At 43.2% G+C, this 27,718-nt stretch overlaps 1 protein-coding gene across 1 annotated transcript; it reads left to right on the top strand.

The window, feature by feature from the left end:
- Positions 1-31: 31 nt before the first annotated feature.
- LOC8051886 (hormone-sensitive lipase) lies at positions 32-27,708 on the top strand. The gene is made up of 8 exons (XM_042289908.1): positions 32-870; positions 1,704-1,940; positions 5,210-5,392; positions 8,520-8,630; positions 16,176-16,320; positions 20,480-20,698; positions 23,459-24,138; positions 26,685-27,708. The coding sequence occupies exons 1-8, from the start codon at positions 364-366 to the stop codon at positions 26,883-26,885; spliced, it is 2,283 nt and encodes a 760-aa protein (XP_042145842.1). The 5' UTR covers positions 32-363; the 3' UTR covers positions 26,886-27,708.
- The last annotated feature ends 10 nt before the right edge of the window (positions 27,709-27,718 follow it).

The raw sequence follows: 27,718 nt of genomic DNA, 5'->3' as shown, positions 1-27,718 counted from the left end.
TTTTTTGTCGTGTTTTCAATGCGTTGTTGTTGACTCGTCTTCGCGTTTCCCCAGGCGGCGGTGGCGGCGGTGGTGTCTTCTTTTTCTTTTTTTCGTTTTTCTCTCGCTTTGTGCGCTCAAGGCAGATGATTGTCGACAGCGGCATAGACAGCGGTGTGATAAGATGCGTGGAAGTAGTGTGGTAGTGTTCCCTTTGTACAACTCCCGGTTTTAATGTTGCGGTTGATTTGGTTGATTATGTTCCACTGGTTCCACCTGTGAGCGTTCTGACCAACGAATGAGCGTGCGTGGTTGACGCTGTTGAGATTTTTGTCTTCCATTAGCATCCTACTCGTTTTTAGGCACACCCACATCTCGCAAAGAATGGATGAAGGGAATTGCTTCGTGCTCCTCTCTCTCATCGAAGACAACGTCGACCACTTCGAGGGCGTGCAGACTGAGTACGGGCAACGCTTCTCGCAGCAGTTCAGCGATCTCCACGATGCGGTCACGCAACTCCGTGGCGACTGCATCCTGATCGGCGCAAAAGTTCACCTATACGACTTCGACGTAGAGACGCCCGGCAACGGGTACCGGACGTCGCTGACCATCGTGAACAGGTTTCTACCGGTCTGCATCAAGCTGTGCCGGCATGTCATCTCCAGCCGTGCTTCCATGTTCTTCCGAACAGACTTTTACCACCGAGAGCTGGACGCCCACCTGAGTGTTGTGGCCGGCATGCAAGTGAGCGCCCAGTTCCTCCTCCGGATGCTGGACGCCGGCCCTCGCGGCGACCTGTTTGTCAGCGAGAAAGTGAGCATCCGTGAGCTGCTCGAGGAGTACGGCACGCTCCCGCAGGTCGGCTTCTACGGACGATTGGCCGGGTTTTACGTGAGTAAATGTCACGGCTTCGCCCGAATGATCGTGAAGAACTAACACTGTTTTCCGTACGCGTATTTTATTTGGTAGACGGACTCATCTCGGCAGAATCTAACAACTTAACCGATGGTAAACATGCTTAGCTCGTCAGTTCTTTTTTGCCCCCAGACAAATGTGGGTTTTATGTTGTTGCAGCCAGTGCCATAAAGGTGTAATGGTAAAATATATACAGTAGTTTAGATTAACGTCCCTAAGTTTTAAATGAATCGACCCAAGACGGAGTGAGCTCTGTGGGAAACATCAGAATAGTAGCTGAAGTTTCGTCAATATGTTTAGCTTCAGGCAGCACGCTGAAGAAGCTTTGCTGTCACCTGGAATTTACCAGGTGACAGCTCGTGGGTTCCACTTCGGTCCCTTTTTTCTGCCTTATTTTTCATAAAGGAATCATGAAACAATTTTTCACCTTGCCATCTAGTGCCCAGAATAAACTCTTAAACTTCTTTTCTGTTGTTGTCTTTTATGGCATTAACTCAACCTGAGGGGCATGTTGCAGCCTCAGAAGTAGCAAGAAGCCCCTGCAGCCATTTGCGTTTGACCGCGTCATGGGGGTTCGCAATTGATGACTTCTTAAAGGCAATAATCACTACAAGAAGAGAATTAAAGATCATGCAGTTTCCTACTGCCAGTGTCCTTTCAAATATCCTTTTAATAGACAGAAGACACCACGCTTCACTGTTTTGTTGTCTCTTTGCATGATTTGTGTTTGTAAATTGTATCTTTGGCACATTAGATGCTAGGAAAGAGCAACTCAAAAATGACTGACATTAAACTTTTACTTTGGGCAGTTCTGCGAGTCAATGCGTCGCATCATCACGGGACTCAATGTGGTGATGGCCTCGTTCAGTGACCAGTACCTCCAATCCGGAGGTGCGCTAGCGCATGCCGCAGCCTCCCTTATCAACTGTGGGAAGTATGCCCTGAACCCCGAGGCCCGTGCCAGCCACATTGTGGACGTCACCCAGAACGCATCTCTGGACTTCCTGAAGGCCTTCTGGAGCCTCAACGAGGGGGACCTTCTTCGGGTCTGTCTACCTTAATCGTGTTTCCGTTTATGAAACCTCCAAGCACCTGGTGTCTGTGAGAAAATTTTAGTGTTTTTTTTTCACCGCAAAAATAAACTGAAGAGCTACGATCAGGGGTAGGTCTAGTGGTTCGGACCAGATGCCAAAGTTTTGGAGCACGCTATTATCTGATAAAAAAATTCTAAGCTAGGTGGTGCAAGCTGCCATCCAGTATAAAGGGTACAGCTGTTAGCATCCATCCATCAGAGCCGTATATAGAGAGAGTTAGGCCACTCATTGGGAAGGATAGGAGGCAAATAAGGAGGTGCCATTGGCCAAGAGCGGGGCTGGGCGTGTTCCAGGGATGAATTGATGGATGGATGTTACTGGGTATACCCTTTATAACGGGCCAACCAGAAGCAAGAAATAATACCTTGGCAGTGGTCGTGAGAAATCAAATGAAGCGCTTCAGAGTAACTCTCGGTGACTGCAAATATGATGCACGTGATGTTTCAATCACGGTTCTCCAAAATCATGGTGGAAGAGCACGACTATACTCCGTTTCACCTTCAGTCCGAGCGCAGTGGACGCCACGAGCCATCCCAGCCGATCCAGCGCCGGGAGAAAGTCGCGTGACCTGCCGGTGGGGCGGAGCGACACAGGGAGCTCAAGGTCGCATGACACTCCCTCAACGCCGCATTGGCTGGGATGGCTCCTAGCGTCCGCTGTGCTCGGACGGAAGGTGAAACGGAGTATAGTGGAACGATCTACATAATCCGTATGCTAGGCGCCGCGGGCCGGGAATTTGTTGTTTGAGCTGTCACACTCTGTTCGAGCAAAACAGAGTTTGAGCTGCACATTCGTTTCTTACATCCTTTTGCATGACCATAATCGAAACATCACGTGCACCATATTTTCAACCATGGAGAGTTACTACATTTATCTCGTACGCTCTTATTAAAACTGTTTCTCGCTACCACTGCTAGAGGTTCCTTTTCATCTCCTGGTTGGCCAAGAGAGCATGCCAAGCCCTCTATCTGCATCTGGTACACGCCATGGCTATGCCCACTCCTCCTATTGATCAAACTCTCTGTACACGGCTCTGCCATCCATCGATCCATAAGTGATTTTCAGAAATGTTCTATAAGAAATAGGGGCCCGTTTGAAGGTAGTTGATGTCGTTCATCTCCATGCATTCGTGGGCTTTGTTGGCACCCGTTTTTCTAATGAAAATTTCCGAAAGTCGCTTATAACTTTTGAACCAGATAATGGCAAACACTGAAACGTTGGCATTTTGTCTGAACTGCCAGTGCTGCATTTGTGCACAGACTGAGTGTTGGCAATGCATAATACTGAGTGTTTGTAGCTTCACAAGTAATAGCGTCAAGCAATAAAAAAGAGTCGCATCATCCTATTGTCTTCATTGACATTCACTGTCTTAAAAATAAAAAAAAAAGCTAGTGGTATGTCAAGTACACATAGCAGAGCGCGTTGGATAGAGTACAGTTCACACTGAAAGAATAAAAACACAGAAAATACACGAGGGACAGACACAGTTCTTTCAAAGAACTGTGTGTGTCTGTCCCTCGTGTATTTTCTGTGTTTTTATTCTTTCAGTGTGAACGGTATGTCAAGTCTGTTTTATACTTTTTTCTCCTGGTCTCGTGCAAAAAACATAACTCAATAATTCATAAAAAACGCTTGTTTCTACAGCCCAAAAATAATTATGTGGTATTGTTTGAACAAAATACACATTGAGCAGCACCCTCTTTGATGCTGCCAATTTGACATTCAACTCGAATATTATCGCAGAATGTTAGGTGGAAAGGTGCTGGACCTTTTTCCAGCAGTACTTCCGACAACAGTCCTTCGCAAATGCTTGTCTGCTATCAACAGGCCACTGTTTTCATTTTGCATTATCTCCCAGTGATGTCATAGAGCCTTGTGATTAGGGGCGCGTGCCTGGGTTTATGCCCTTCCTGTCAACAATTGGTATCAGCTGCTGGAGGCTGTTACTATGTCCAGTGTCTCATCACGTTCATCCTTTTTGAAACTTAGCTAGTTGCAAAGTATCTGAAAATGAATTGCAGATTCAATGTGAGTGTTGAGTAAAATGATGCAGGCAACACCTTGTGCTACAACCTGAACAAAATTTGCATATGATTGATTGTATTCCATCAGCAGTGGGCAGATAACATCGTTCCTCTACTTAAGTCAGAGCCATAGAGCAGTTTGATAGGTCATTTGTGCACTGTAGTATCCGCTCTGTAGATAAGTAACCTATATATATTTTATTGCAGAGATAAAAGCAGTATATGGCTACACTTCAGAATATTCATGTTTGTCCAGTTGTAGAATGTATTGAATAGCTGATTTAGGTGGACTTCCTCATCGCCAATGCAATAGAAAAATGTTAATCCTCTTAATATATGAGGTGTGGATGACAACTGAACATTGCTCAATTCTGATTCAGCATAGAGAACACACCTGCACTTAATTTTAATTTTGTATTTACATTAGTTTAAGTTGATCTATTTGTAGTGGTATACTAGCTACACCCTCACGAAGAGGCAAAGGTTTATTAATAGGCTAGCTACCTGGGAGCTTTACTGCTTCTTGGAAGGAAGTAAAAAATAAAATGAGACGTTTACAATTTCCTGTAATGCCGAATTAGAGCGCAGCTCTTGAGGAGGAGGGAAGGGTCTGCCCCTCCTCCCCCTCTGTATTTTCTCCTGTTCCCCTCCCATTTAGCGGGAACTGTATTGCAAATTTCCCAGCTCAATTTAGTGGGGAAACTGAATTGGTGTTGAGGTATTATGATGTCAATTTCCCCTCTAAATTTAGTGGGGAAACTTAACCCGCTAAATTCGGCGGGGAAACTTAACCCGCTAAATTTAGCGGGAAAATTTTCCTGCTAAATTCAGTAGAAAAATTCTCCACTAAATTTAGGGGGGAACGTCTCATGATGCAACATGCGCGATTATGTTGACGGCGCCGCCGCTTAAGCCCGAAACGGGCACCTAAGAGCTGCGCTGCAAAACTGGGCACAAGTATGCTCCTCTTCTGCTGCGTCTCTGCAATGCCTCATTGCATAAAGTGAATGACCTTCTAGGGTGGAGTTGCGCATTGCTTCTGATGTGTGCAAAGATATCTTTCTGTATGTAATGGGAAGTGACCACTGATGCAATATCCCAAGTCAGCTTGATTGTGTTTGACCCTAAAGATATTCAAGGCTTTTAGAACCGCTGGTCCACTAACCTCACTTTTTTTTGTCTGTTGCCCCTTCTCAGAAAGTGCCGCAGTGGCTATGCCCTTCGCTAGAAGTGGTGGAGGTGTTGAATGTGCCGGCGGAGCAACAAACTCTCTTGGCCGAGGACGGTGTAACTGTGGTCAACATTCCCATTCCCTCGTCTCACAAGCCCATGTCCCCCGTCCGCTGCAGGCTTCTCTCCTATCACCAGCGCAAGGGACAGGTCTGCTTCTTTCCTGTTCATAATTTTTTACTGCTCGGCTGGTTGCTTCCTGTATTCGTCCTTTTGGACAAGCGGAAGTCAGCCACATGCATAGACGATAGAAAGGGTTAGTCTAAGAGTTTTGTACCATGTTTTAAAGTGGCCCTTTTTCGAGCACCGTCTGCAAGGTTGTCTGTGAACCACAGATGAGGGGCAGCCCAACATACCTCCCCTGCCCGTTGAAAGACCTCCCCTGCCCGTTGAAAGACTCAAAACACGCTGGCATCGGGCTGTTCTATCGGTTTTCATTGCTTTTTGTGCCCCATATTACCGATGCTCAAAAAAAAAAAAAAGAATCGTCGAAAAAGACGAAATACGCTCAGAGATAGCTGCTGATAATGTTGGTCGTGCGGGATGGTGCCCTCCGGAAGTGGCAATGGCGGGAAGCAAGTCCAGGGGAGGGGGTGTACGCACGCACCAAAGCTTACTGGAAAAAGGTTAATTACATAACAGTATCCCATGAAATACTTCAACATCAGTCTTCATCTTTATGTTAAGTAATATTCACCTTATGCTGACCATGATATTTATGGGTTTTTAAGTCTCCCAGGCTACCTATCCCAACAAAGAAAGTCTTAAATGATCACATTTTCAACTATTCTTTGTTTTTATCTTATCACATTTTCAAGCACATTGAAGAGTAAGTATTCAATGATTTCTGAATGGCCGTTTTACTTTGTGCCTCCCTTAGTCAACTGTTGGGCCCTAGGGTGGCTCAGAGCAGCCAATTTCTCATGGAATAACAGACTGGGCTCCTCCTAATGGGCATCCCAGAGGTGGGGGAGAAGGGGCTGTACAAGCACACCACTTTGCTTGGGAAATGTCAGGGTACCTGATGGGGAAGGAAAATACGAAACACAATTTAAGAAAGGCAGGCTTTCTATAATTTTTCTTCTTTCTGCAGCTGTTGTATGGTTCCAAAACATGATTCAGGCAATCCTCTGAAGTGATCTAGAAATGCTTTCATCCGTTCATCTGTTATGCCTATATATTCTTATCCCACAAGGTTTCTTTCTATAGTTTTACTTGCTGAAGGGAAGCTTTTTAGAGCTTTATTATCCAGCCTCAGGTTATCAGTCTGAAAAAAAATGTGTATTTTAGGAAAACAGAAAGAAAGAAACATAATACTGATACAAATAAAGCAGGAAAAACAAATTATAACATGACAGGGGCATTGCATATGAAGCTCAGTAACGTTTGTTGATGAATGGCTTAATGTTGCTGCAGAAACAATTGAAGAAGATGTCTCGTATGACTCTGTTTTTAAAAGGAATGACCAGCTCTAGTTAAAGTAAAAGAAGAGAAAAAAGACGGCGTTATCACCACTTGAGAAACTGGAAAGAAGCCGTGCAAGCAGCACTTGTGTTGGAAGGTCCCATTGTGCTGCGGCTGCACAGGCCGGTGATGACCTCATTGTTTTCTCTTGCCATGTGCGTGGCCTACCTTGTTGACCTTTCAACACACTTTTCCCAGCTAGTCGCTCCTAGTAAGGTGATGAAACCCTTGAAGAGATTCTAGGATAACTTGACCCAGCTTGATAATATCAGGAGTGCAAGGGAAAAATAACCCCATAAGCGGTTTCTTTTCCAAGGTGAAGTTTAGATGCCAATCTGTCACTTGTAGCTTTCTCCGGGTTAAGTTCAAGATAAGAAATGGCACTTGTTAACTCTGTCTGTATCTGTTGCACTTGCTAACATTCTTGAACTCGTAAAAAACAAGAACAAAAAAAGATGACGGTATGATCAGCTTTTGGAATGAAATTATAAATCTGTTTGTATAAAAAGAACAATCACCATAGCTGCTCTGGACTTTTTTTTTAAATTAGTGGTTTGGAGTTAAAGCACTATTAGTTGTTTTTATAATAATATTGGAGACAACATCAGCTAAATTTGATGCCCCCGATTTGATAATGCAGCACCTACATAACTATGCTGTTTATCAGAATTTAGTCATTGCAACTACTACGGTATGCTCTAGTATTTTAGTTTATAGGGTGTAACTAAGCTATTAGGTGTTTCTGTCAATATGTTGCACTTTGCCACAGCATTCATCCATAGGTGTGAGTGTGCAGAATGTTGTAAGGCAAATATCAGGATTGTAGAGCTCATATCTGCCCCTAATCTTATGGAGTGAATGGGCTAACACGCACGAGAAGAAAATATGATATGCCTTGTGATGGTTGCCTTAGATTTCCCAAGAATGTGACATCGGAGATAAGGTTTTTGCGTCCTCTTGATTCCTGTCAGTTCCCCTCGACTGCTGACTGATATCTGAAACCGCCAAGTTTCTTTATCTGCTGGCCCGTTGGTTTGATGTAAAAAATCTCTCCCTCGTTTATGGGTCTTGCCACTTTGTGCTCAGTCTTTGTGCACATCTCATAGGTTCTTTTTTTTTGTCTTTAGTTCATTTCCAGTGGGCCTATGCATAGGCTGTTTTTAGAAGCTTTGTTCTCAGGCCATGCCATATAAACTAGCTGGTGGTTAGTATTGCTGGAAACTGCACTAAAAGATTTGACATAGAAAACTAGGTCACATCAACGGTTTTTCTGTAGCAAATTGAATTTATGCATTGTCCAAAAAATCTTTACAAACATTATTTAGGTGGGCCTGGGTTCAGGTAGTATATTTTAAGAATACTCGTAACATTTGGAGTGCAGCATTCAGCAGGGGAGGCAATGACTTTACTTGCTTTTTGTTAGTCATCTTAAAAGCAAAGTTGAAACTGTTTTGCCATGTGTTATTCTCTATGCTGATGTACCATTTGTGCAGATTGGCAATAAAGCAAGAATTTATAAAAAATTGGCAAAGAAAAACTGAAGTTGATCAATCTTGTTTTTTCTCAAGACTTACCTTTATTTGTCACCTACTAGCCAATGTTGCACCTGTAGTAGTAGTTACAGAACCACTAAGTTCATTCCCAATACACCTTGCCGTTACAGAATGTGCCACAAATACTTCTTCATATCTCTGCTGGCCTTTTGGTCAGTTGCTTACAATTTATGAGGTGATTGTAATTAGCTCACAGTACAACAATCCTCACACTGTCTCAGAGTTTTTGCATATTGTACATTTTCTCTCCCATCTCACAGGAATCTCTGACAGGAAAAAAATGGCTGTCAAACCCGTTGCCAGCGTCCAATGGGCTTCTGCTGCACTGCCACGGGGGAGGATTCGTATCCCAAACGCCAGACTCTCACGAGGTGGGCCCACCAACTAAACACTTGTCATGTTGCTTCACCCATGTTCACTTTTTCTTTCTGTAGTTACTCTTTATATGGTTGGTTCCACTGAGAAATGGAGTGTTCATTCACCTGTTCTTTATATTGGCATGATTTTGTTTACGTGTTAGTACTATTAGGATGATGAAACCCAATTGGCATGATCCTGATAGCCAAATATGACATTGATTGATGAAATGTTAAGGTCAGCATATGGGGCTCGGCGCGTGATGGTAATCCACGCCACTGCCCATGGGTTGTTGCCTTCGTAACGACATGGTCAAATTAGCGGGTTGCTTGGATTGCGAAAACATGTACAGTGCAAGTTTTGGTTCACTCTTTCAATATTAGTTTTGAATAGAGCAGCGTCTTTCAAGGTTGAAATGCTTTTTCTTGCCTACAGTTTTTTCCCAAAGGGATTCTTTACAACATGCTTAGTAGGTAGTACATTGTGTGTGATGAAAGCAGCTGAGATAAGTGAAAAAGACATGAGAACAGTACCATAAAATAATTCCGCGTTGCTACCCTCGTGTACTCATTTTACTGAATCTCGCATTCTTTCATCATGTATAACATCCACCAGCTTGCCCGTACAGTCTGCTGCAATATGTAAGACCCAATGGGAGTGCGTGGCTGGCAGTGGCGCTGCACGCGCTCTAGGCGATTATATTTTGTCTCGAGGGGAGGACTCACTCGGGGCTCAGCTAAAGCGCAACGTGCAGTTTTCGGGTTCTGGTTTCGGTTCCGCGGCTAAGAGCAGTTCGTCAGCGTCATGCCACGGCTATATCCTACTAACGCCAGAGCTGCTGTCCGAAAGAGGCCGGCCTGAGCCACGGCGAAATTTCTGTCTTTTGAATGAATGCCCGCCTCAATGGATTTCATCTTTTAATTAAATGTACGACTCAGGTATAACTTTTAATATTTGTTTATTTGGCAATGCCTCTTCGTATATTTTACACCAGAGACAACTGATAAGAAAACGGTGATGACTATGTTTGTTTTGAGCCTTTGTGACCATATGTCTAAGCATGACGCTGATGAAGTGTACACTTCCGCTAAACTGCAACCAAAAACTCTAAAGCTCCGAAGAATTGAACCTGAAGTGAGTGTCCTCTACTCAAGAGAGAATGGAATCCCCCGGAGCACAAGCAGCGCTCCTGCCCGCCACCATTTCGACCGTGCATTCTTAGTGGGTCTTTCATATTGCGTGATATAAATTCTATTTCGGCGTAATGTTTTTCAAATGACCTACTACCTTGAAATGAGTGAAAGACGAAAGTTATGTCCTTTTCTAGGAAGCGTGAAATTCAGAGTTTTCCCTATGTAGTAGATGCCACCGATATTACTTGTGTTGAGGTCATCCGTGATCTAGGCATTTTTATAGATCCTGCATTAATTTCAATCACGTGACTAGAATTGCGAATGCTTCCTTTAGAGTGCTGGGAGCCATTACGCGAGTTCCACGCAATTTTTTTAACCCGCTTTGTATTCTATGTTTGTTTTCTGCACTGGTGCGTAGTCGTGTCGAATATGCCTCAGTTGTCTGGAACTGTATTGGAATGACAAATTTAGGTGTAATTGAGAGTGTTGAACATAGATATGTTAGTGTATTGTTTGATCGTTATTTTCAACCGAAATATTTCTATAGTTTTGAGAGGATTTGTGAACTCGTGAAGTTAGACTCGTTGCGCCACAGGAGAACAATTCATGGTCTGACATATTTGTACAAGATTGCAAATGGTATAATTGATTCACCAGAGCTACTCAGTCACATCTACTTGCATATTCCTCGTAGGTCTAGTAGGCTTTATACTTTGTTTTACCCTGCCGATTTGTACCATGCTGCACCCATGAAGGCCCGTTCACACTCTTGCGACTGCTTGCGACCTCTTAAACCTGGGTTCCTTAAAACTTCTTAAACCAGAGAACAGACTGGCGCCATCTATTGGGAAGCAGTGTAAACTCGGCGGTCCGGCATATTTTTTTTTATTTCTCGCGCAATATCCTTTCTTTTTTTGGCTCGAAAAACTTTTGTCAATGTTATAAACGAGCCTTTCTATGTGTATTACGCACATTTGACCTCGGAAATCCCGCAAAACCTTCGCTTTTGTGAAATGCAGTTCTAGGGTCACCGCATAGATGGCGCCACAATGTCAGTGTGTCCCCTCATTCTAGAAACATTTAAGAAGTTGTAAGAGATCTCGTCTCTCTCAGTCATACTCGGTCGCAAGAGTGTGAACGGGCCTTGACATGCCTACAACTGACGTATAACCATTTAGAACAGATTCGTGGGAATGTTAGCCTTGATATTTTTTATGAAGAGCGTAAATTTCGAAAGTATGTTGAGACTATTGTTTTGCCCTAATATTTCATTTTTAACCTGTTTACAATTTTACTACTAATTGACTCATTGATAAGTGCTCCACTAAGGAGGCGTTAAACTGTTGGTGACTCACTCAAAATAAAAACAAAAAACACCGTACACTCATCAGTGTTTAGTAACATGACTACTGTACCTGAAGGAATCTGAGATGATGCTTCGTGTTGAGAGTTCCCAGCCAATTCCAAAATAATGATTGCGGCAGCGGTAGCCACCGATGCTCTTTTTTTAGCGATGTTTGGCTAAACATCTTATGCATAACTGTTCTTTTTTACGGTTGCTGGCATGGAACTTGGCGCAGCCTGCAACCTATTCAAACTCGTACGGAATGCGTGATAGACCATGCAACTTGTCTGCTTTTATGCTTGCATTCATCAGTAGAGCTGCGAGGCAGACGTAAGTTTATTTGATTGAACACTGCAACTCGGTGGTAGATTAACCCTGTCGCTGCCACCTGATTTCATCCCTGGCTTGCACATGACATCATTGCACTAGGCTGGTGGTCATTTCTAGTTGTTCTTGCTGAGAAAAACAAATTCAGTGGTGCAAAATGTTTGCCACAGAAGGTATGCACTTGGCAGCAATGCTGCCACAATGGCCGCTGATCTGTCTAAACCACTTAAAAAATTTTATGAACAAAAGTGACCTGTGTTAAAGGTGTTTTGCATTGGGTTGCTTGATTCATATCCACCTGTTACTAATCAGCCAAGCATGGACTCTCGTGCTAGATTAATTGCAATAAGTCATCAACCTTGTTGATATGGTTATCTTCTCGGACTTTGTTTTCTGTGGGAGAGGGGGGGTCTAGAGGTCTGAAGCTTTGTTGTTATAGCTCAGTCTTTGCTTTATTTGTGAACAGGCACTCTGAGGTAGTTTTTGGCTCCAAAGAGCTACCTATTTTGACCAGCTGTTCTCAGTTTGCATGTGCTATGTACTTTTGTTTTGTTTTCAATCTTTGTTGCATCTCATGTGTGTGTTTTATATACGAATGTGTTTCAGACAACTTGTTTATTCATAATTAAATTTGCAGTTTCCTCGTTTGTCTTTTAGCCATGCAGAACTATCGGTTCTATCTTGCTGTGCCAAACTGCCCTTGGATAGGCAGTGAAGTGGTTGAGTGTTTTGATTATGTAGTGCATATGTTTGGACAGCGGGAGGTTGGTCAGCCCCAATGGATGTCTGCTGCCTCCGCTGTAGATAAGAAATTTAGCCATCGCTGGCTTGGGGCCTTTAACATTAATCATGCTGTAACAACACACCTCCGCACACCGGTATGATGCCTATTTAGATCGAAATGGGTGGGGTTGGCCGTGCTCTAAGCTGCAGTATGTTAACACACTCGGCTAGTGATCCCTGATAGAGTGTTCCCCCCATGCCTATTCACCTCGAGATCGAACAGTGTCGCCACCGTGCGGCCAAAATTGGAAACATGTGAAAGGGGGGTACCGTTGTGCGTCGTCTGCTACAGGCGCATGGTCAGTAGCATGGACCTCGATGATGCAAGCCTGTTTCCGGCTGAGTTGAGCCCTCCTCATTAAATTCTTGCTGTTTTTGTTGTCGTTTCTTCCTAATAAAGGTTATGCTGCATTGTTTCACATGCATGGAAATTCAGCAAAACGATTATTATTAAGTCGGATGCTCCCATAATCTTAGTGTTGTGGTTTGTATACAACTGCTGGTCCCACATGTTTCTGTTATCTCATAGAAACCATGGCTTTCCTAAAACATTGAATGTTGATTGGAGCTGTGGTTTGACTAAAAATTGTAGAGCCCTTCCACTTCACGTGAAGATGGAGGACCAGCGAAGCTGTTATTTCTACGACGTCTAGGATGATGTCAAGAGGACGACGTCTAGGACGTCCTCAAGGCCAACCTCATGGACAACGCCTAGAGGACAACGTTTACACGACCTCAAGGGTGACGTCTAGTACAACCTCTTCAACGACTTTTAGGACGACTTCGAGGATGACCTCAAGGACGACTTCTAGGACAACGCCTAGGACGACCTCGAGGACGATGCCTAGAGATGATAACAAGGGATCAGGATTTCACTATCTTATAATGTCAAGGAAGGCTGACTCACATTGGTTGCCCCCTCTTTTTATTTTTATTTATTTACACTTGCTACGTCCAATGGGGAGTTTTCTGTCAACGTCTACAGACACATTTTTTCCCAGATCCTAGCGCATAACAGCTTCGCTGTAAAAATTAGTCTAACTGATCACTACCCTTTAAGAGACTACAGTCGAACCTCGATATAACGAACTTCAATGTAACGAAATCCTCGATTTAACGAAGTATTTTATTTTTCATAATTTCTTGCCCATAGACTCCATGTATTTTTAGTCTCTATATAACGAAGTCTATTTTGCTGCTATTTCAATATAACGAAGCGCCATTGCCATAGAAGGCAATAAATAAAAACTCTAAAAAACAACTTCGCAAAAAAATTGTGGTTAAATAAAAAAAATTATTCGCAAACGCGAGCGCTTGCTAGGTTACTTCACGGGGACAGGCCTTCCAACGTTCCTAGGCTGCCCGAGGATGCGGCGCCGGTAGCGCCGGCGAGGCGTGGGGCAAAGCGGATTCCGCGGGGCTGGCCAGAAAATGCCGAGCAAAAAGTTAACACGGCATAGCAGCATCACCACTGACATTCACTGATCATGATAGTTCACTGTACCGCGGGTAGCGCGGGAGCCAACTTCAGCGGGGGAGCGACGTGATGGCGCGACCGCACGGGCAGTGCCATCTAGGAGAAGACCGATTATCGTCTTGCGAGCGTGATGTAAAGCAAAGGCGCAAGCACACTGTGGGCGCAAGGGGGCAAGTAAACTGTGCGGTCAAGAGTGCTGTGTAGGTTGGAAACATTGGCACCGCCTAAGCAGCTTTATTTTTCAACCGGGCGGTTCACTCACGTGCTTGCTGCCATAGGGAAACGTAAAGCTCTTTCTTTGGATGAGAAAGCAAACGTTTTGGACGCCATCCTGAAGAAACTGCCGAGATCACGAGCACTCGAAAAGTGCTCGACGCAATGGACGTACTGAGGAGGTACACGGCGTCGCATGGGCGGCAAGATGCCGTGCAAGTGCTCTGGGCGCTCGAACGACGTATGACGCCGCTGGTACTGTCGGACAAGGCGCAAGCAAAACTCGCGGACTACTTTGCCCCTAAATAAATGTCATTTTCGGTGAGTTTTCATACCCGTAAAATGTTTCGGAATTTTTTTTTTTGCATCCTAAAGCCAAATTTCGATTTAGCGAAATTTCAATGTAACGAAGTAAATTGCGAATTTTACCGACTTCGTTAAATCGAGGTTCAACTGTATAATCAGTTGATAAGTTTGTTGATTTTTCACTGGTCATAGTATTGCACGAAAGATGTTCAAACTACCAATGGCATTATTGCATTCCCATTTTAAACTTCACATTGTGACACCTACAAAAATATGAACACTGGAAGCATTTTAAAGTGAAGTAATTTTTAAGTTATTATTTAAATGGTATAATTACTCAATGACAATCACAAGCATGCTGAAGTGGTTTACCGTGCAAGCCTGTGTCCTACAAAAAATAAAAGTGTTGCGTATATCGAAGCGGGCATTTTTTACTTTTTCCTGTGTTCTCCAGCAAAAGATTCCGATTAAACGGTAAAAACAAATATTGCAAATAAAACATAACTTGAGAAATCGGAAGGTTAATTCATGAACTGCCCAGTCCCGATATGCGTTAGGTGAGGGCAGCGGGTGATGGGAAAGTCTCGTGAAAGTCACCAGCCCTTATCATTAAAAAAGTGTCGCTGCGACCGATACTATCTGTGCAGTGGTGCGGGTCATTTGTTGCAGTTGCAGAGTCTACTATGTTTGAATAGAAAATTATTCAGCTGGAAATTTATAATATTAGCCTTGTCACATCCGCGGCTCTCACCGAGAATATTGGAGCGGGTGAACCCACACTACCAAGAAAAGCATCTAATAACACACGCGCTACTGCGCTGCTCAGTTACACCCATTTGTTCCACTCGCGTTAGATATATTAGAATAGTTTGTGCCACTTGTTTCAGTTGTCCTGTCAATGAACAGTTTCCGGATCGTAACTAGAAGAGGCACTCTCTCCTCATTGCAACGTTGTAGAATTTTTCCAACTCCGAAAAACTTACCCAAACCATGGCACAGTAAAGGGAAACATCGGCTACAGCAGTAATTTTCAATGCAGCTCTAACTTCTCTTCATTCTAAATATTTATATTGCTTCAAAAGCGAAAAGTTGCAAAAACAAAAATGCATAGTACCTGCGATTTCACAGCCTACAGTGCCCATAGTATGTTATCCAAGTGGAGAACCGATACATCTATTTGGAAAACCGATACATCTATTTTAAGAGAAACAAATATTTAACATAAATAGTGCAGTTCACCCGGAAACAAGCATCCGTCGTGGTGATCCAGGCTTCCCAACGTCTGCCTAGAGCAGACGACGCATCCACATGAGGGATTATATAAATTTAGGCCGTACGCTGGTAACACAATTCAATCTTCACTGAAGCATCGAACAGTACCGCATTATTTTCGTTAAAAATATTTTCCCACCGATACTGTGCGACAAAATAAACGCAAGAATCTACATCGTCTTGTGCGCAAGCATGGAGAGCCTATGGGGCAGCCATACTTCTATCTCCGCTTTGATGATGATGATAGCACAACAGTAGCACCACCTCTAGGTCGATCTCGAGGCCAACACTCAAGCAAACTTTTAGTATAGCTTATAAATTAGTCCCCTTGTCACAGTTCCAACTGGGCTTGTGATGTCTATTGATGAGTGCCCTTTTTAGGTAAATCAGCTTTACTTTAATAACTTTTTACTGGCCCATGTATGTACAGTGGAATTTTAGAAGCTATCTAATTATGCATGTACCAGACTTAGCAACCAGGACAGAGTTACACAATCGAATCAGTTAAAAACATTCTTAATATATACCTCATTTGCTCCACATTCACACTAGAGTAGGACCCTCCAACACGTAATGGTCCCGCTGAACACCTATAGGGTACACACAGAGGATTTCGCCCCTGTAGCTTATAAAAATAATGTAACGAAAATGGCTGAAATTTGGGAGTTTCCTGAGCATGCCCCATTCTCACGGCTCCTTGCAGATTTACCTCAGGGACTGGGCAAAGGACTTGGACGTTCCCATTCTGACAGTGGACTACTCGCTGTCACCCGAAGCCCCGTTTCCTCGTGCCTTGGAAGAGGTCCTCCACGTCTATGCCTGGGCACTTTGTAACTGCGAAAAACTAGGTGAGACAAGCTACAATCCCTCAAGTAGCGTGGCCATTCCTTTGCACACTCCTTCCAAGTAGCAAGGGCTGGACTTCATAGAGCGAATATGTGGCAAACTTCGTCTTGGGGCATGTTCACTTTGCATTTGTTGCAAACAGCTGCTTTTTGCGCAGAGTGAACATAGATGGGCACAATGTGCCGCTAGTTTGCAGCATTTTTTTTTGTGTCCTCAACTACCGTAAAATGCTGAGCGTCCGCCCATTTTCTACTAAGTGCCCACCTCAAAATTTTGCAACATCTGAAAAAATATGCACAGTAGATATATAGGTAAAATTAATGACCTAACAAGCACTCATTCAACAGTTTTCGCGATTATCTTCATATTTTGAGTGGGCGCTTGCTCGGCATTTTACGGTATACCGTGGAAATGTTGAGGTATGCCTCATAGCGATATAGTATCCAAGACCAGCAGCTAGTACGGGTGCCGTCAGGTGGCATATGATTTTTTGTCCTAGTCTTATTGACGCAAGTGAAAGAAGTCTGATAAGGCTTCACTTCCCCCTTGTGCCTTCGCAAATAGATTTGGAAATTTTTCTGGTGACAGCTCGCTTCCATGCATCCCTCACTGAGCGAGGTGTGGAAAAATTGCCTCCACCTTTGTCTTTTTGTAGATTGCTTGCCAATGTTTTGCAAAGTTTCAGATGTGAATATCCCTTATTAAGAAAATAACATTCTTTTACTTAGAGTGAGTTTTAGGGCTGGCATCGAAGTCTCTAGCATCATAAAAGTTTGTAGCAAGAAACAGGATAACACAGCCAGTCATCTCTGCAGAAATCGCTTTGCCGCTTGGCAGGGATCAAACCAACAAATTCTTGCTAATTTGTCCAATGCTCAACCCCTGCGCTACGAGTGTAACCTCGGAGTCTCTTATTTTAACCGGTACACATTTATGTTCTCATGTGGCCACGAAACATGGCGTCTAGGAAGGAGACTGGTTGCATACGTCTCGAGGCTTACCGCGGCCAAAGGAAGGAGAGGAAAAAGACTGGGAACGACCACACAAAGTGTGAAGCAATTCATAGTTGCAGTTGTTGCATTGTTAAAATATGTGCTTTAGGAGATTCGCTTTAGCCGACGTGTTTTAGACTAAGCCGGCGACCGATTTTTCGGACTTCGCTTGGACCGAAAAAACGTCTGAATAATAGAGCAGTCCGAAAAATCACCAGATTGAAACATTTGTCTTTATATTACATTTAAGCGGGCTTAAAAAAGCCGTAAATAGTGACTTGCTCCAGGTTACGCTCCCGCTTGCGTTCGGCAACTTTTCCTTAGCTTGAAAATCGCTGCCTTCTTTTCGAGCATTATGGTTGAGTACCTTCTGCACTTCTTAGCTACACATTGCGGCGGCGGAAGAACAGACGGGGCAATGACGTCCAAGCCAGCGGAGTCAGAAAACACGATTCACCGAGACGAGATTGAAATGAGAAGTGCAAGTCCATGACTGCAATGGTGAATGAACAAAGCAAAATGGTAACAACAATGATGATGATCATGACACACAGCTAGAGAGAATGGATGGATGGATGGATCTGGCTAAACCCTGTGAATCGGGCGGTGGCTTGCGCCACCTAGCCAACATTATAAATCTAATTATATGTTTTGAATTCCAAGATTAAATCTCACCCCTGCCTCGATTTTAGCCACCAGTCTGATAACCTCCGCTTGGTTATTTCTACCCGTGTAAAGTCTATTTTTCCTTCACTGTCTTTAAAACCCAATGCCTTGATTAAATCCGCCCGGTCACTGTTAACTGTTGGGTGAAGCCCTTTACAGAAAAGTATTAAGTGTTCAGCCGTTTCCTCCTGCTCCCCACACACACTACATAAAGTGTCCATCTCCTGGTACTTAACCCGGTACGTCTTAGTCCGCAATACTCCTGTCCTGGCCTACAGAAAAGCCGTACAGTGTCACCTAGTTGTAGGACGTAGCAGTTCTCAAGTAGCGCTGCGAAACCAAGCCAATCCATGTGCGGCCAACATAGAATCCAAAATGGCTGCTTCTCAGTGGTGTTTCCCACTAACCGCTCGCGACGATTTTGTCCGAAAAATAGAACTTTTGGACTTCGAGCTGTCTGAAACATTGGTTGTGAATATGCACTACCGTAATATCCCGAGAGATAGCCCACATAACATCAAGAGCAAATCGGGTGAAAATATGGAGTGGGCTAACTTTCGGTGTACAATCAAGAAAAGTTAAAGAATTGCTATTTTTAGGTTGTGTCCCTTCCAAGCTTGTTATGGTGGCGAGGAGCAATGAAGCAAATGTGATTGTACTTCCCAGTGAGCAACGTTTTCTTATATCTCGCAATAGCTAACTAGCCGCATTTACGTCGAGACTATCATTGATCCCAATACTATTATTACTAGGAGTGGGCTATCTTTTGGTGTTTAAAAAAAGTATAGCAAATCAAGCCACGAATAGGGGTGGGCTATCTTTCGGAGGTGGGGCATCTCTCAGGATTTTACGGTATTTCTGTCGGGTAGGTCACGGTTTCTCCTTTATGTCCGAAGTATCGGACATGTCCGAATTATTGGTGTCCGAAAAGTCGATCGGCAACTGTATTTGTGTTAGGTCCTTTGCTTTTCGTAAAATAGTTCTAAGAGATGCACTTTAGGAGAAGTGTGAAAGGCACTTATGTGCTGCCTCTTGTGCATTCGGGGTCCTGCGCCCTTTGCTATTCTCGTGTTTGCAAGTACAAAATATGCAAACAAATAGTTTGTGCATTTCATCTCACAAATACTCCAGAACCTCCACTATAGTTAAATGTGGTTCCAAGTTTACCTCACAGATGCCACCAGCACGCGAGCGTGTTCTCTCATTGAAAGTGATCACAAGGCTGTGCAACCACTTGTCTGATTTAAATTATATTTACAGGGCGTGTTTCTCTTGATGTTGAGAACATTTCTGCCAAATTTTGTTAACCTGGGTGAAGTACAAAAAAACTTGCAAACCTTCAAAGATGAGAGGGGGCATGCCTGTGTAGGAAAACTATCATTTTGAAATTACTTATAAATTTGTCGTTTTCATGTGTTATATTGCATTAGAACAGTTAAGACAAGATAACTATGGGGTTATATTTCTATGTTATACCATCTTTCATGACAAAAAGCCACATAAACACAAATATATTTTTTTAGATTTCCATCCTTTGTCCAAAATTTTTGTTTTTGAGCATGAAAAATGACAAAAATAAAAAAAATGCAAGCTCATAGTTGTCTTCCCCTTAAAATGTCACCCCAGAAAAACTCAAAAATGAATCCAAGTTATGTAATAACAAAACTAGTTTTCCTAAAGTGAAATTTATGCCAGAAAGCGGAATGGAGAAAAATGTGTTCAAAGTGCTCCAACCTCTACCTTTTCTTTAGCATTTGTGGACCGAAAATAATTTATAAAAAATTAACTGTGCAGTACAATCTAATGAAACTTTCTGGGAATACCCTCTAGATGTTGGTGGATGTAAATATGACATTTTTCAAAATGAAAGTTTTTTTGCAGAAATTGTTTTTTCTTGGTAGTGTCCCCCCTTAATACATACTGTCACTAGGCCATGAACGAAAAGCCAACATAGTATGTTAACTTTTGAATCGACATTAAAATTCAATGCATTTTATAGCGTGCAACTTGCGTATCGATGGCCTCGGGGAAAACATCTCGTAACAACTGGCGATTCGGTACTACTACATTTCACGAAGTACAACTTAGCATTGAAGAGCAGCATTATAAGTCAGGAAAATGTCTTCATGATTTGTTAAATATTCTATTTAATATTTTAAGTCATTGAAACATAGCAACTACAGACCAGTGTTTATTTATTCGAAGAGAGGGGCCACGCACAAAACAAGATTTGAGCTTTTTATGGCACTCTCGGCGTCGGTGTTGTATGCGGAGCTTTGTGACTATGCACTTCTGACGTTCTCGCACTATGACACTTGTGAAGGTTTCTAAAAAAACAAAGTCCCGCAAAAGCGCAACCCCCCCCCCTCCCTCCTTGCCATGTCACGGCGTCGGCGTAAACAAACATGGCGGCGCCCATGGAATGGAGCAGATGCCAGTCTATACATTCAGTCCACGTCTGTCGTTCGTGGAGATTGTGTCTCGACTGTGTTTGGTTTGTCAGGGTGGACCGGTCGAGACATCTGCGTGGCAGGCGACAGCGCCGGTGGAAACCTGGTCCTGGCACTCAGCCTCAAGACAATAGACCTGAATATTCGGCGTCCGACAGGGGTGTTTGCTGCCTACACCCCCGTCATGCTCAACATGATGCCCTCTCCCTCGAGAATACTCTGCGCCGTGGACCCTCTTCTACCTCTGGGGTTCATGCTTACCTGCCTGCACGGTGAGCACTCTCCTCTGCCGGTAAAGAGGGATGCTGGTGTAGTGCCCGGAATCCGTTTTCAATTGGTGCATCTACCGCGTCCTCGATCCCTCGATTTCTGCCCGGCGATGTTGCAGAAGTGTTGTGATGTTGTCTGCCGCGATCTTGGTTGTGGCACGACCCCGGAGGTGGACGTTGCGGACGCGCATTTTGCTGCAGGTTACTTACTCTGCAGCTTGAGGGTACGCAAAGGCTTTCGTGGCTGAGAGTATTAAAGTGGGCAAAAGCGCGACGAGGGGGAAATTTGCCTGTGTATCTGTTCTTTGCATTTGTTTGCCCACCATTTCGTCACTGCCGCCGGTGCCCTCGAGGTGTCATGGTTCATTGCTTGACTCGTAGACGAACAAAGACTCAAATGGATGTCTTGTCTAGGTGCAAGCGCAAGTCGCATGCCTTTTTTTTTCTAACCTATTTATTTTGGGGGGAGGGGGGGGGGAGGGGGTTTGCGTGTGAGAACGGTGGTTTAATATGTAAAATCAGAAATAGTGAATGCAGAATTTGAAGAATTCATGCTTGTATCTGTATTTGAATCTTTAATATCATCAGTTGCAATGTAGAAATGACATTGTAATTTGATTTAAACTTGAACTGCATTGAACATCTCAAATGTAGCAACTGGAGGAAATTTGATATTTTGTTATTTGATGCTGATAACTGTCTGCCATAAAGCTCATTCGAGTCTGCGTCTTGTTTATTCTCGGGGAGGGAGGCGGGAACTAGCAATTACACCTAAAATAGGAGGCTCCAGATATTAAAATTACCCCTAAAAATCGGGGGTATTTTTTTTAGTCTTAATGAACTCTAAAAACATGTTCTTGCAGCCTTTTCTGTATCGAGAACAGTGATAAAAAAATATAAATTCTGTTTTCTGTATGCTTGCAAGAGAAATTATACTGCTCTATGTGCAAGAAAAATGAAAAGCATTCAATGAATGAAGTCCGCATGGTTATTTTCCCACAGAGCACTCAAAAAGAAAATCATTGTGATTTATGAAGAAGCTAATAAATGGTGGCACACTGTTTACATTTGAACCCAGGAACGCAGTTTGTGCTGGGATTTTGAGCTTGTGGACGTTATGCTGAGCCGCATAGCACAGGCGACTGTTTTGAGTGTTCATGTCTGTGCTTTCTTATTTACTGGTTCCTCCGGTAAATCGCGATGATTCACTGTCCGTACCATATCTGAGAAAGTGGATTGTATGAACTTTCCTCACGAATTAAGACAGCATTGCTTTTCATAAATTTGGCTGTGTTTTATTACACAAACTAGCGGCATCTGCAGTCATGTGGTGAAGGCCACAGTTCTGAAGCATAATTTTTTTTTTAGAAACTTTTTTCGGTCAAGAGGCATCCTTGTCACACAGTGGGGATAGGCAAAATACTTGCAAAAAATGTATCAACATACAGGTACAAAATACTTGGACAAAAATGTATTTAATTACTAATTCAATAACACTTTCTAGAAAAGTATTTTAATACAAGCTACAAATACAATGAGCAAATACATTTTGTTCCCATAGTCTGATATCTTAGGCTTCTATTTAACCTCTGGTAAAGAAAGACAGTGCATTAATAAAGAGTGAAGTCTATACATACCAAGAATCAAGTGCCTAAAAAGAATGTTGCAGCTCTAGAATTAATTTTTTTTTTTGTTAGAGATAGGTGGGTACACCATAAGAAACAACACATTCAGTATGAGTTTTATTTCACCGGCTCAGTTGAAGCAGTAAAGCCTTTTAAAGCATGTTGTTAATGCAACATCTATAAAAACTGAAATGTCATAGACAAAAAGTCAATCATTGTACCCATCACCCATCCGATTAATTCCGTGTGCTTCCTTTTTTCTTCTCTGTTTACTTTTGCGTGAAGTTGCAGCAAGTTTCATGTCCTTTGCATGTGTCTTCCATCGCAGAGAGTACCAAAAACTGCATTTGATATTGAAGTACCGTGCCTAAAATTGGATTTGGGCAGTATTTGAAATGCTAAATTTTCAGTATTTAAATACAATTGTCAAATATATTTCATAAGATGTAATTAAATACAAAATGCTCAAAGTATTTAGGCACATATACCAAATATTTGTTATTGAAATAATGCCCATTCCTGACACACATGTTGAGAAATGAAAGACTACAAAGTGTTCAGGATATTCGTTCAGCTTGGTATAAGCAAACAGTCTGTTGAACAATGCCCTGGCTGTTGCCTTTTGGTGTATATCTGTAGGACCAGAGGACCCTTGCGGTACCATGATTTCACATTGGGTATGAAGCAATGCACGTCAATTGAAAGGATAGATAGTGTCGCTCAGCATTGTGGTTAATTGGGCCAGCTGGTTCAGCTTGAAGTTTCAGAAAAGTGCTACAAAAAGACAGGGACAGCACAAGGTATATACAATACAAGCCCTTGTATTTTATACACCAGCATGTGGCCTTGACATCACACCGCTGCGGTGGCGTTGTTGTCACCACGGCGCGTGCGCAGATGCTTCACTTCATGCGGATCTGGTTTCTGCGCAAGCACAGTGCCCACACCTGGTCTGGGCAAATGCTGATTTGTTTGTAAACAGTGTGTTGGTCTACAGCTTGTAGTGTCACACAGTGCCTTGTGTTCAGGTCTAGCCTGGAGAGGACAGTACCCTCTGTGCATCTTGTTGAAACTTGTGTCTTGGCACTCTTTTCTTGGTACAACTAAGAGAATATTTTTTGTTGTGTCTTCTGCACAGCTTACATTGGCCGCTTGAACGAAGATGAGAGTCCACTGGTCTCCCCCAGCTTTGGAACCAAGAGCCCTCCCCTCTCTCCGGACAGCGGGGTACTTCTTGTTTCAAGCCCTTCTGCTGAATCTCAGTGTCCAGAGGGATTTCAGGACTCACTGGAAACATCAGTACCCGACAAGAGCCTACAACCAGAAGAGAAGTCGACCACTATCCAGGCGCCCAGGCCAAAGCAACCTCTGGCCAGGACCAAGAATGTGCTTCAGTTGGAAGCTTCCGGCGAACTCCCAACTCAGTTCCTGACGCGCTTCACGTCTAGCTGCGACGACGCCATTGCAGCTTACGCCGACGAAGGTCGGCGAGAGGACTACATGGTCCTGGAAATGCCGACGGACCTCTCGTTTGCGCTGCGGCACCGCTGTTGCCAGACAACATCGCGATGGCTACAGGCTCTACTGGCTATAATCGGTGACAATCGGTTCTATCAGAAGCACATTGTGGCCAACTGGGAGCTGCTCTGCGGACAGAAGGGCAGGAAGAGGCAGGGCTTGACCGTGCCCTGGTTCAGGCGTCCCTCGAGGCTGGACAGGAAGTTCCAGACGATGAAGATCTTGTCCAGCAACCCATTCATCTCCCCCTACCTGGCCCCTGAGTGGATGTTGCAGAACATGCCACCGTGCTACTTCGTGGTATGTTTTCTTGCGTGGTCATTTCCTTTCTAGAGCTGGACATTAGGAAATTTCATATGTTATAGACAAAGATTTTAAGTCACGCAGTACAGAAAAAAACAGAAAAGGCGAAATAAACAAACTACTACCCTAAAATCATGATTGAATACCCACGCATGGTGAAGAGATAAATGGGTTAAAATATTGGGTGTGTAAACTTTGCAATGAAACAGCTAACTTTTTTTTAAAAGATGAGCGATAAACATGGGCACTTGCTGTGAACCCACATGGCATTAGAACTGATATTGTAGATTGCGGGCGCTGCATATTCGCATTCCACGGCGCAATAAACACGTGTAAACCCCCATGTAAATTCATACGTCATTGAAACCGATACTGCAGGCGTGGCAAAACCGTGTTCCTTGTGGCGACAAACACATAGAACATACATTCATGGGAATGGTATCGGTCCTCGTAACATGCAAGTTTGTAGTGGGAACCACTACAAACTCGCATTGGGCTCTTGTTTAGGGACATTCGATTCAACTCAGTTTTGTTATATTTATCTGAACACTATTGTGAAGAGCAAAACTGTTGTAACTGACAATGGGACAACCTTCTGGCAGAGCCCTTTTTTTTGGGAGGTGCTGCACTGGAAGCCGCAATCCAATAGCCCAGTGCCCAGCAGTCATGGCTATACATGTACAGATACAATAAGACAGTGCAAGTGTGGCAGCTCGGTGTCGTCGGTCGTAATTGTGGTATAAATTCGCACAACATGACACATGTTTATCACATACGCTGAACTGATCTGATAGTTCCCTCCACAAATATTATTAAAACCAATCATTAAATCAAGTGATTAGGAGAGCACCTGGTTCCTATAGTGCAACTCCTTAATGGGTGGTTCCTTATTGGCGGGCATTTACGGTAAATTGGTTTTGGCACAGACTGGTTGGTACTCTGGTTAGTGACAGCCAGAGTGAAACCATGTCTGAGGCACGTGGCAGGCTAACTGCGTGATCATCCTTCGTCTGCTGCGAGGATTCTATGCAAGACTGTTGTAAGTGATCCGTGTGCACAAACTGCACTGTTTCTCCTGACCACCAAATATATGGATAAAGACGTTACTGGGGAACTATTACACCACTTCACCATGCACAAGAATACAACCGCCCACGACAAATGATCTCGGCGCAGATTTGTGCTTATCGGCGAGCGCTTTCGCTTTCTCAGTTTTGTCAGCCATTGAATTTGTCATGTTTGGCCAGAGCAATGATAAGTGAAACTGCAGTCAAGGTCTACGGTTATGCAAGGGGTAATGAATAAGTTTTGCCTCCTAGGCTGTAACTTTTTTATTCAGTGAGGGAACTGAAAGATGTTACATTCGAATGAAAGTTTGGAATGTCCTCTTTCCCATGAGCACATAACTTTTCAATATGGTCCTTACTAATGGTAATGCACTTCCACTATCGGTGCACTATTCTCCGCATGCCATTGTAGATGATTGAGGGCGGCTGTTGACGACACCAACGGCGGAACGCATCGGTAAACTCGCCGTTGGACTTAAACTGTGTACCCTTCAGATGTTCTTTTCCCTTAGAAAACAGCCAAAAGTCTAATGCTGAGATGTCTGGGCTGTAAAGTGAATGAAGCAAAACTTCTTGGAACTGCAGCTCCTCCAGCGTGGCATTGGTCTCGTCAACAGCTGCCTTCAGTTATCTACGTTGGCTTGCGGAGAGTAGTGCACCGGTAGCAGAAGTGCATCGCCGTCGGTAGCACTTTATATTGTTGGACGAAAATAATCCCTGGAGAAGGGGAACAAGAGGGATAAGGCACAAACACAAATCTCGAAACACAGCTAAGTGACTTGTGCGCGACCCGAAAAATCTGCCTGGTCCGGGTATCGAATCCGAGACCTCTCCATTTACAGTGGAGAGGTCTCGGACGCCAGTATAGCAAGCAGGTATTATCAGCTGACACCAGTCTAACACCAACAAGGGTAAAAGGCTTGCATTTTAAGGTTATGATTGTAATGCAATTAAATGCAAAAATACAAACAAGTTGGGAAAAAAAAATTGTATTGTCATTGTTCTTTTTATGCATTTGTTTTTTTTGGCACTTTAAGTATGTAAAATACCAACTAGCCCAACTCACCATTTTGTTATTGATCACCCCTTGTATAAATATAATTGTGGCAGGTTGGATGGAGTAGAGAGTGCTAAAATAGGGTAAAAAGGAGTAGAGATAGGGAGACTGGGTAGATTGGGGCTGATGTGAATGGGCATCTGATTCAACTGAGCTTTGTTGTATTCATCTAAACTCTGTAATGGCTAGCAAAGCGTAGACCTGGACCAGACGAGTACAATCGCACCTTGCTCTGCATAGTCAGTAATAGTGTTTCTTTGGGAGTAGCTTTCCCATGATGGGCACCCATATTCATTATTTATAGTTACAGCAAATGTTGCTTTTACATAAACAGAAGAGTAGATACCCTCTGATTGCAGTGAAAGCTATGTTCATAGTCAAAACTAATTGCACTCATCTTGTGTGTTTGTCTTTCCCAGGGGCTGCACCTGGATCCAACGCTTGATGACCTGGTGATGTTCTCCAAGAGATTGAAGACTGCCGAGCGTTTTGTGCACCTCGAGATTCTGGACTACCTCCCACATGCCTTCCTCAACTTCCTGCCATTCAGCAAGGAAGCCCACGAAGGCTCCAAAGTCTGCATCAGACTGATCAAGCAGTCCTTCGGCATTAGCCCTTAATCACACGTTTGTGCATGCCCTGGCCTTTTCATGTGCCTAGCCAGTTTGTTGCACCTTTGTACATTTTGGGGGACCATAACTTATTGCAATCTCAATAGAGACCATACAGAGCTTTTTTAGGATGTTAGAGAATTGTAGTTAAAACTTGTTTTTTGGTTGACATGATCATTATTTGACATTTCAACTTTTACTGTACATCTTACTGAGGCTTCTACAGGACTTACCATTCTTGGGAAGTAGAAGAAATGTGAATTTTTCTGAAGCTGATTTTATACTATTTATGTCCAAACGCTGTGTTTTTCTCTTTACATTCATTTATTTCTCAGGAACAATTGTAACACTTTTATTTCATTTCAATTGCCTAAGTGCTATTCTATCAGCTTACAATGTATCAAAGAAAGTCTTAAATATCCTGACAAAGAAGATTTGTTTCTTCCAGGCCATTTTCATAATCTAGCTTGAAAACACCTGAATCTTGCCCTCAGACATAAAGGGAGCGAAGGCATCTTGTGTTAAGTCCACTTCTTTTGGTGCGTAAATTGTATTTGTCCTGATGACCGGTGGTGTTATGCATGTTTTGATATATGTAAAGGTAGTTAGAGTTATATTGCTCTTTATCACAAGCTGTTTACCTGTTTATGTTTCAAAAGATATCAAAGGGACCTTAAAATGATTTTGGGAGATTTAAAAGGTTAAAAGCACACAAGACAAGGACGAAGAAGAAAAGACAGACAGGTGCCAGCATTTCTTTAGCACCTGTCTTTTTTTTTTTTTTTAATTCTGGGCAGTGTTTTAGAAAATAAATAAATCATTCAAATTTTTATTAGTAGGTT

Source organism: Ixodes scapularis, unplaced genomic scaffold (genome assembly GCF_016920785.2).
Source record: "Ixodes scapularis isolate PalLabHiFi unplaced genomic scaffold, ASM1692078v2 PGA_scaffold0__279_contigs__length_252992795, whole genome shotgun sequence".
NCBI classification, from domain to species: domain Eukaryota; kingdom Metazoa; phylum Arthropoda; class Arachnida; order Ixodida; family Ixodidae; genus Ixodes; species Ixodes scapularis.
This window is presented reverse-complemented; position numbering and strand designations above follow the sequence as displayed.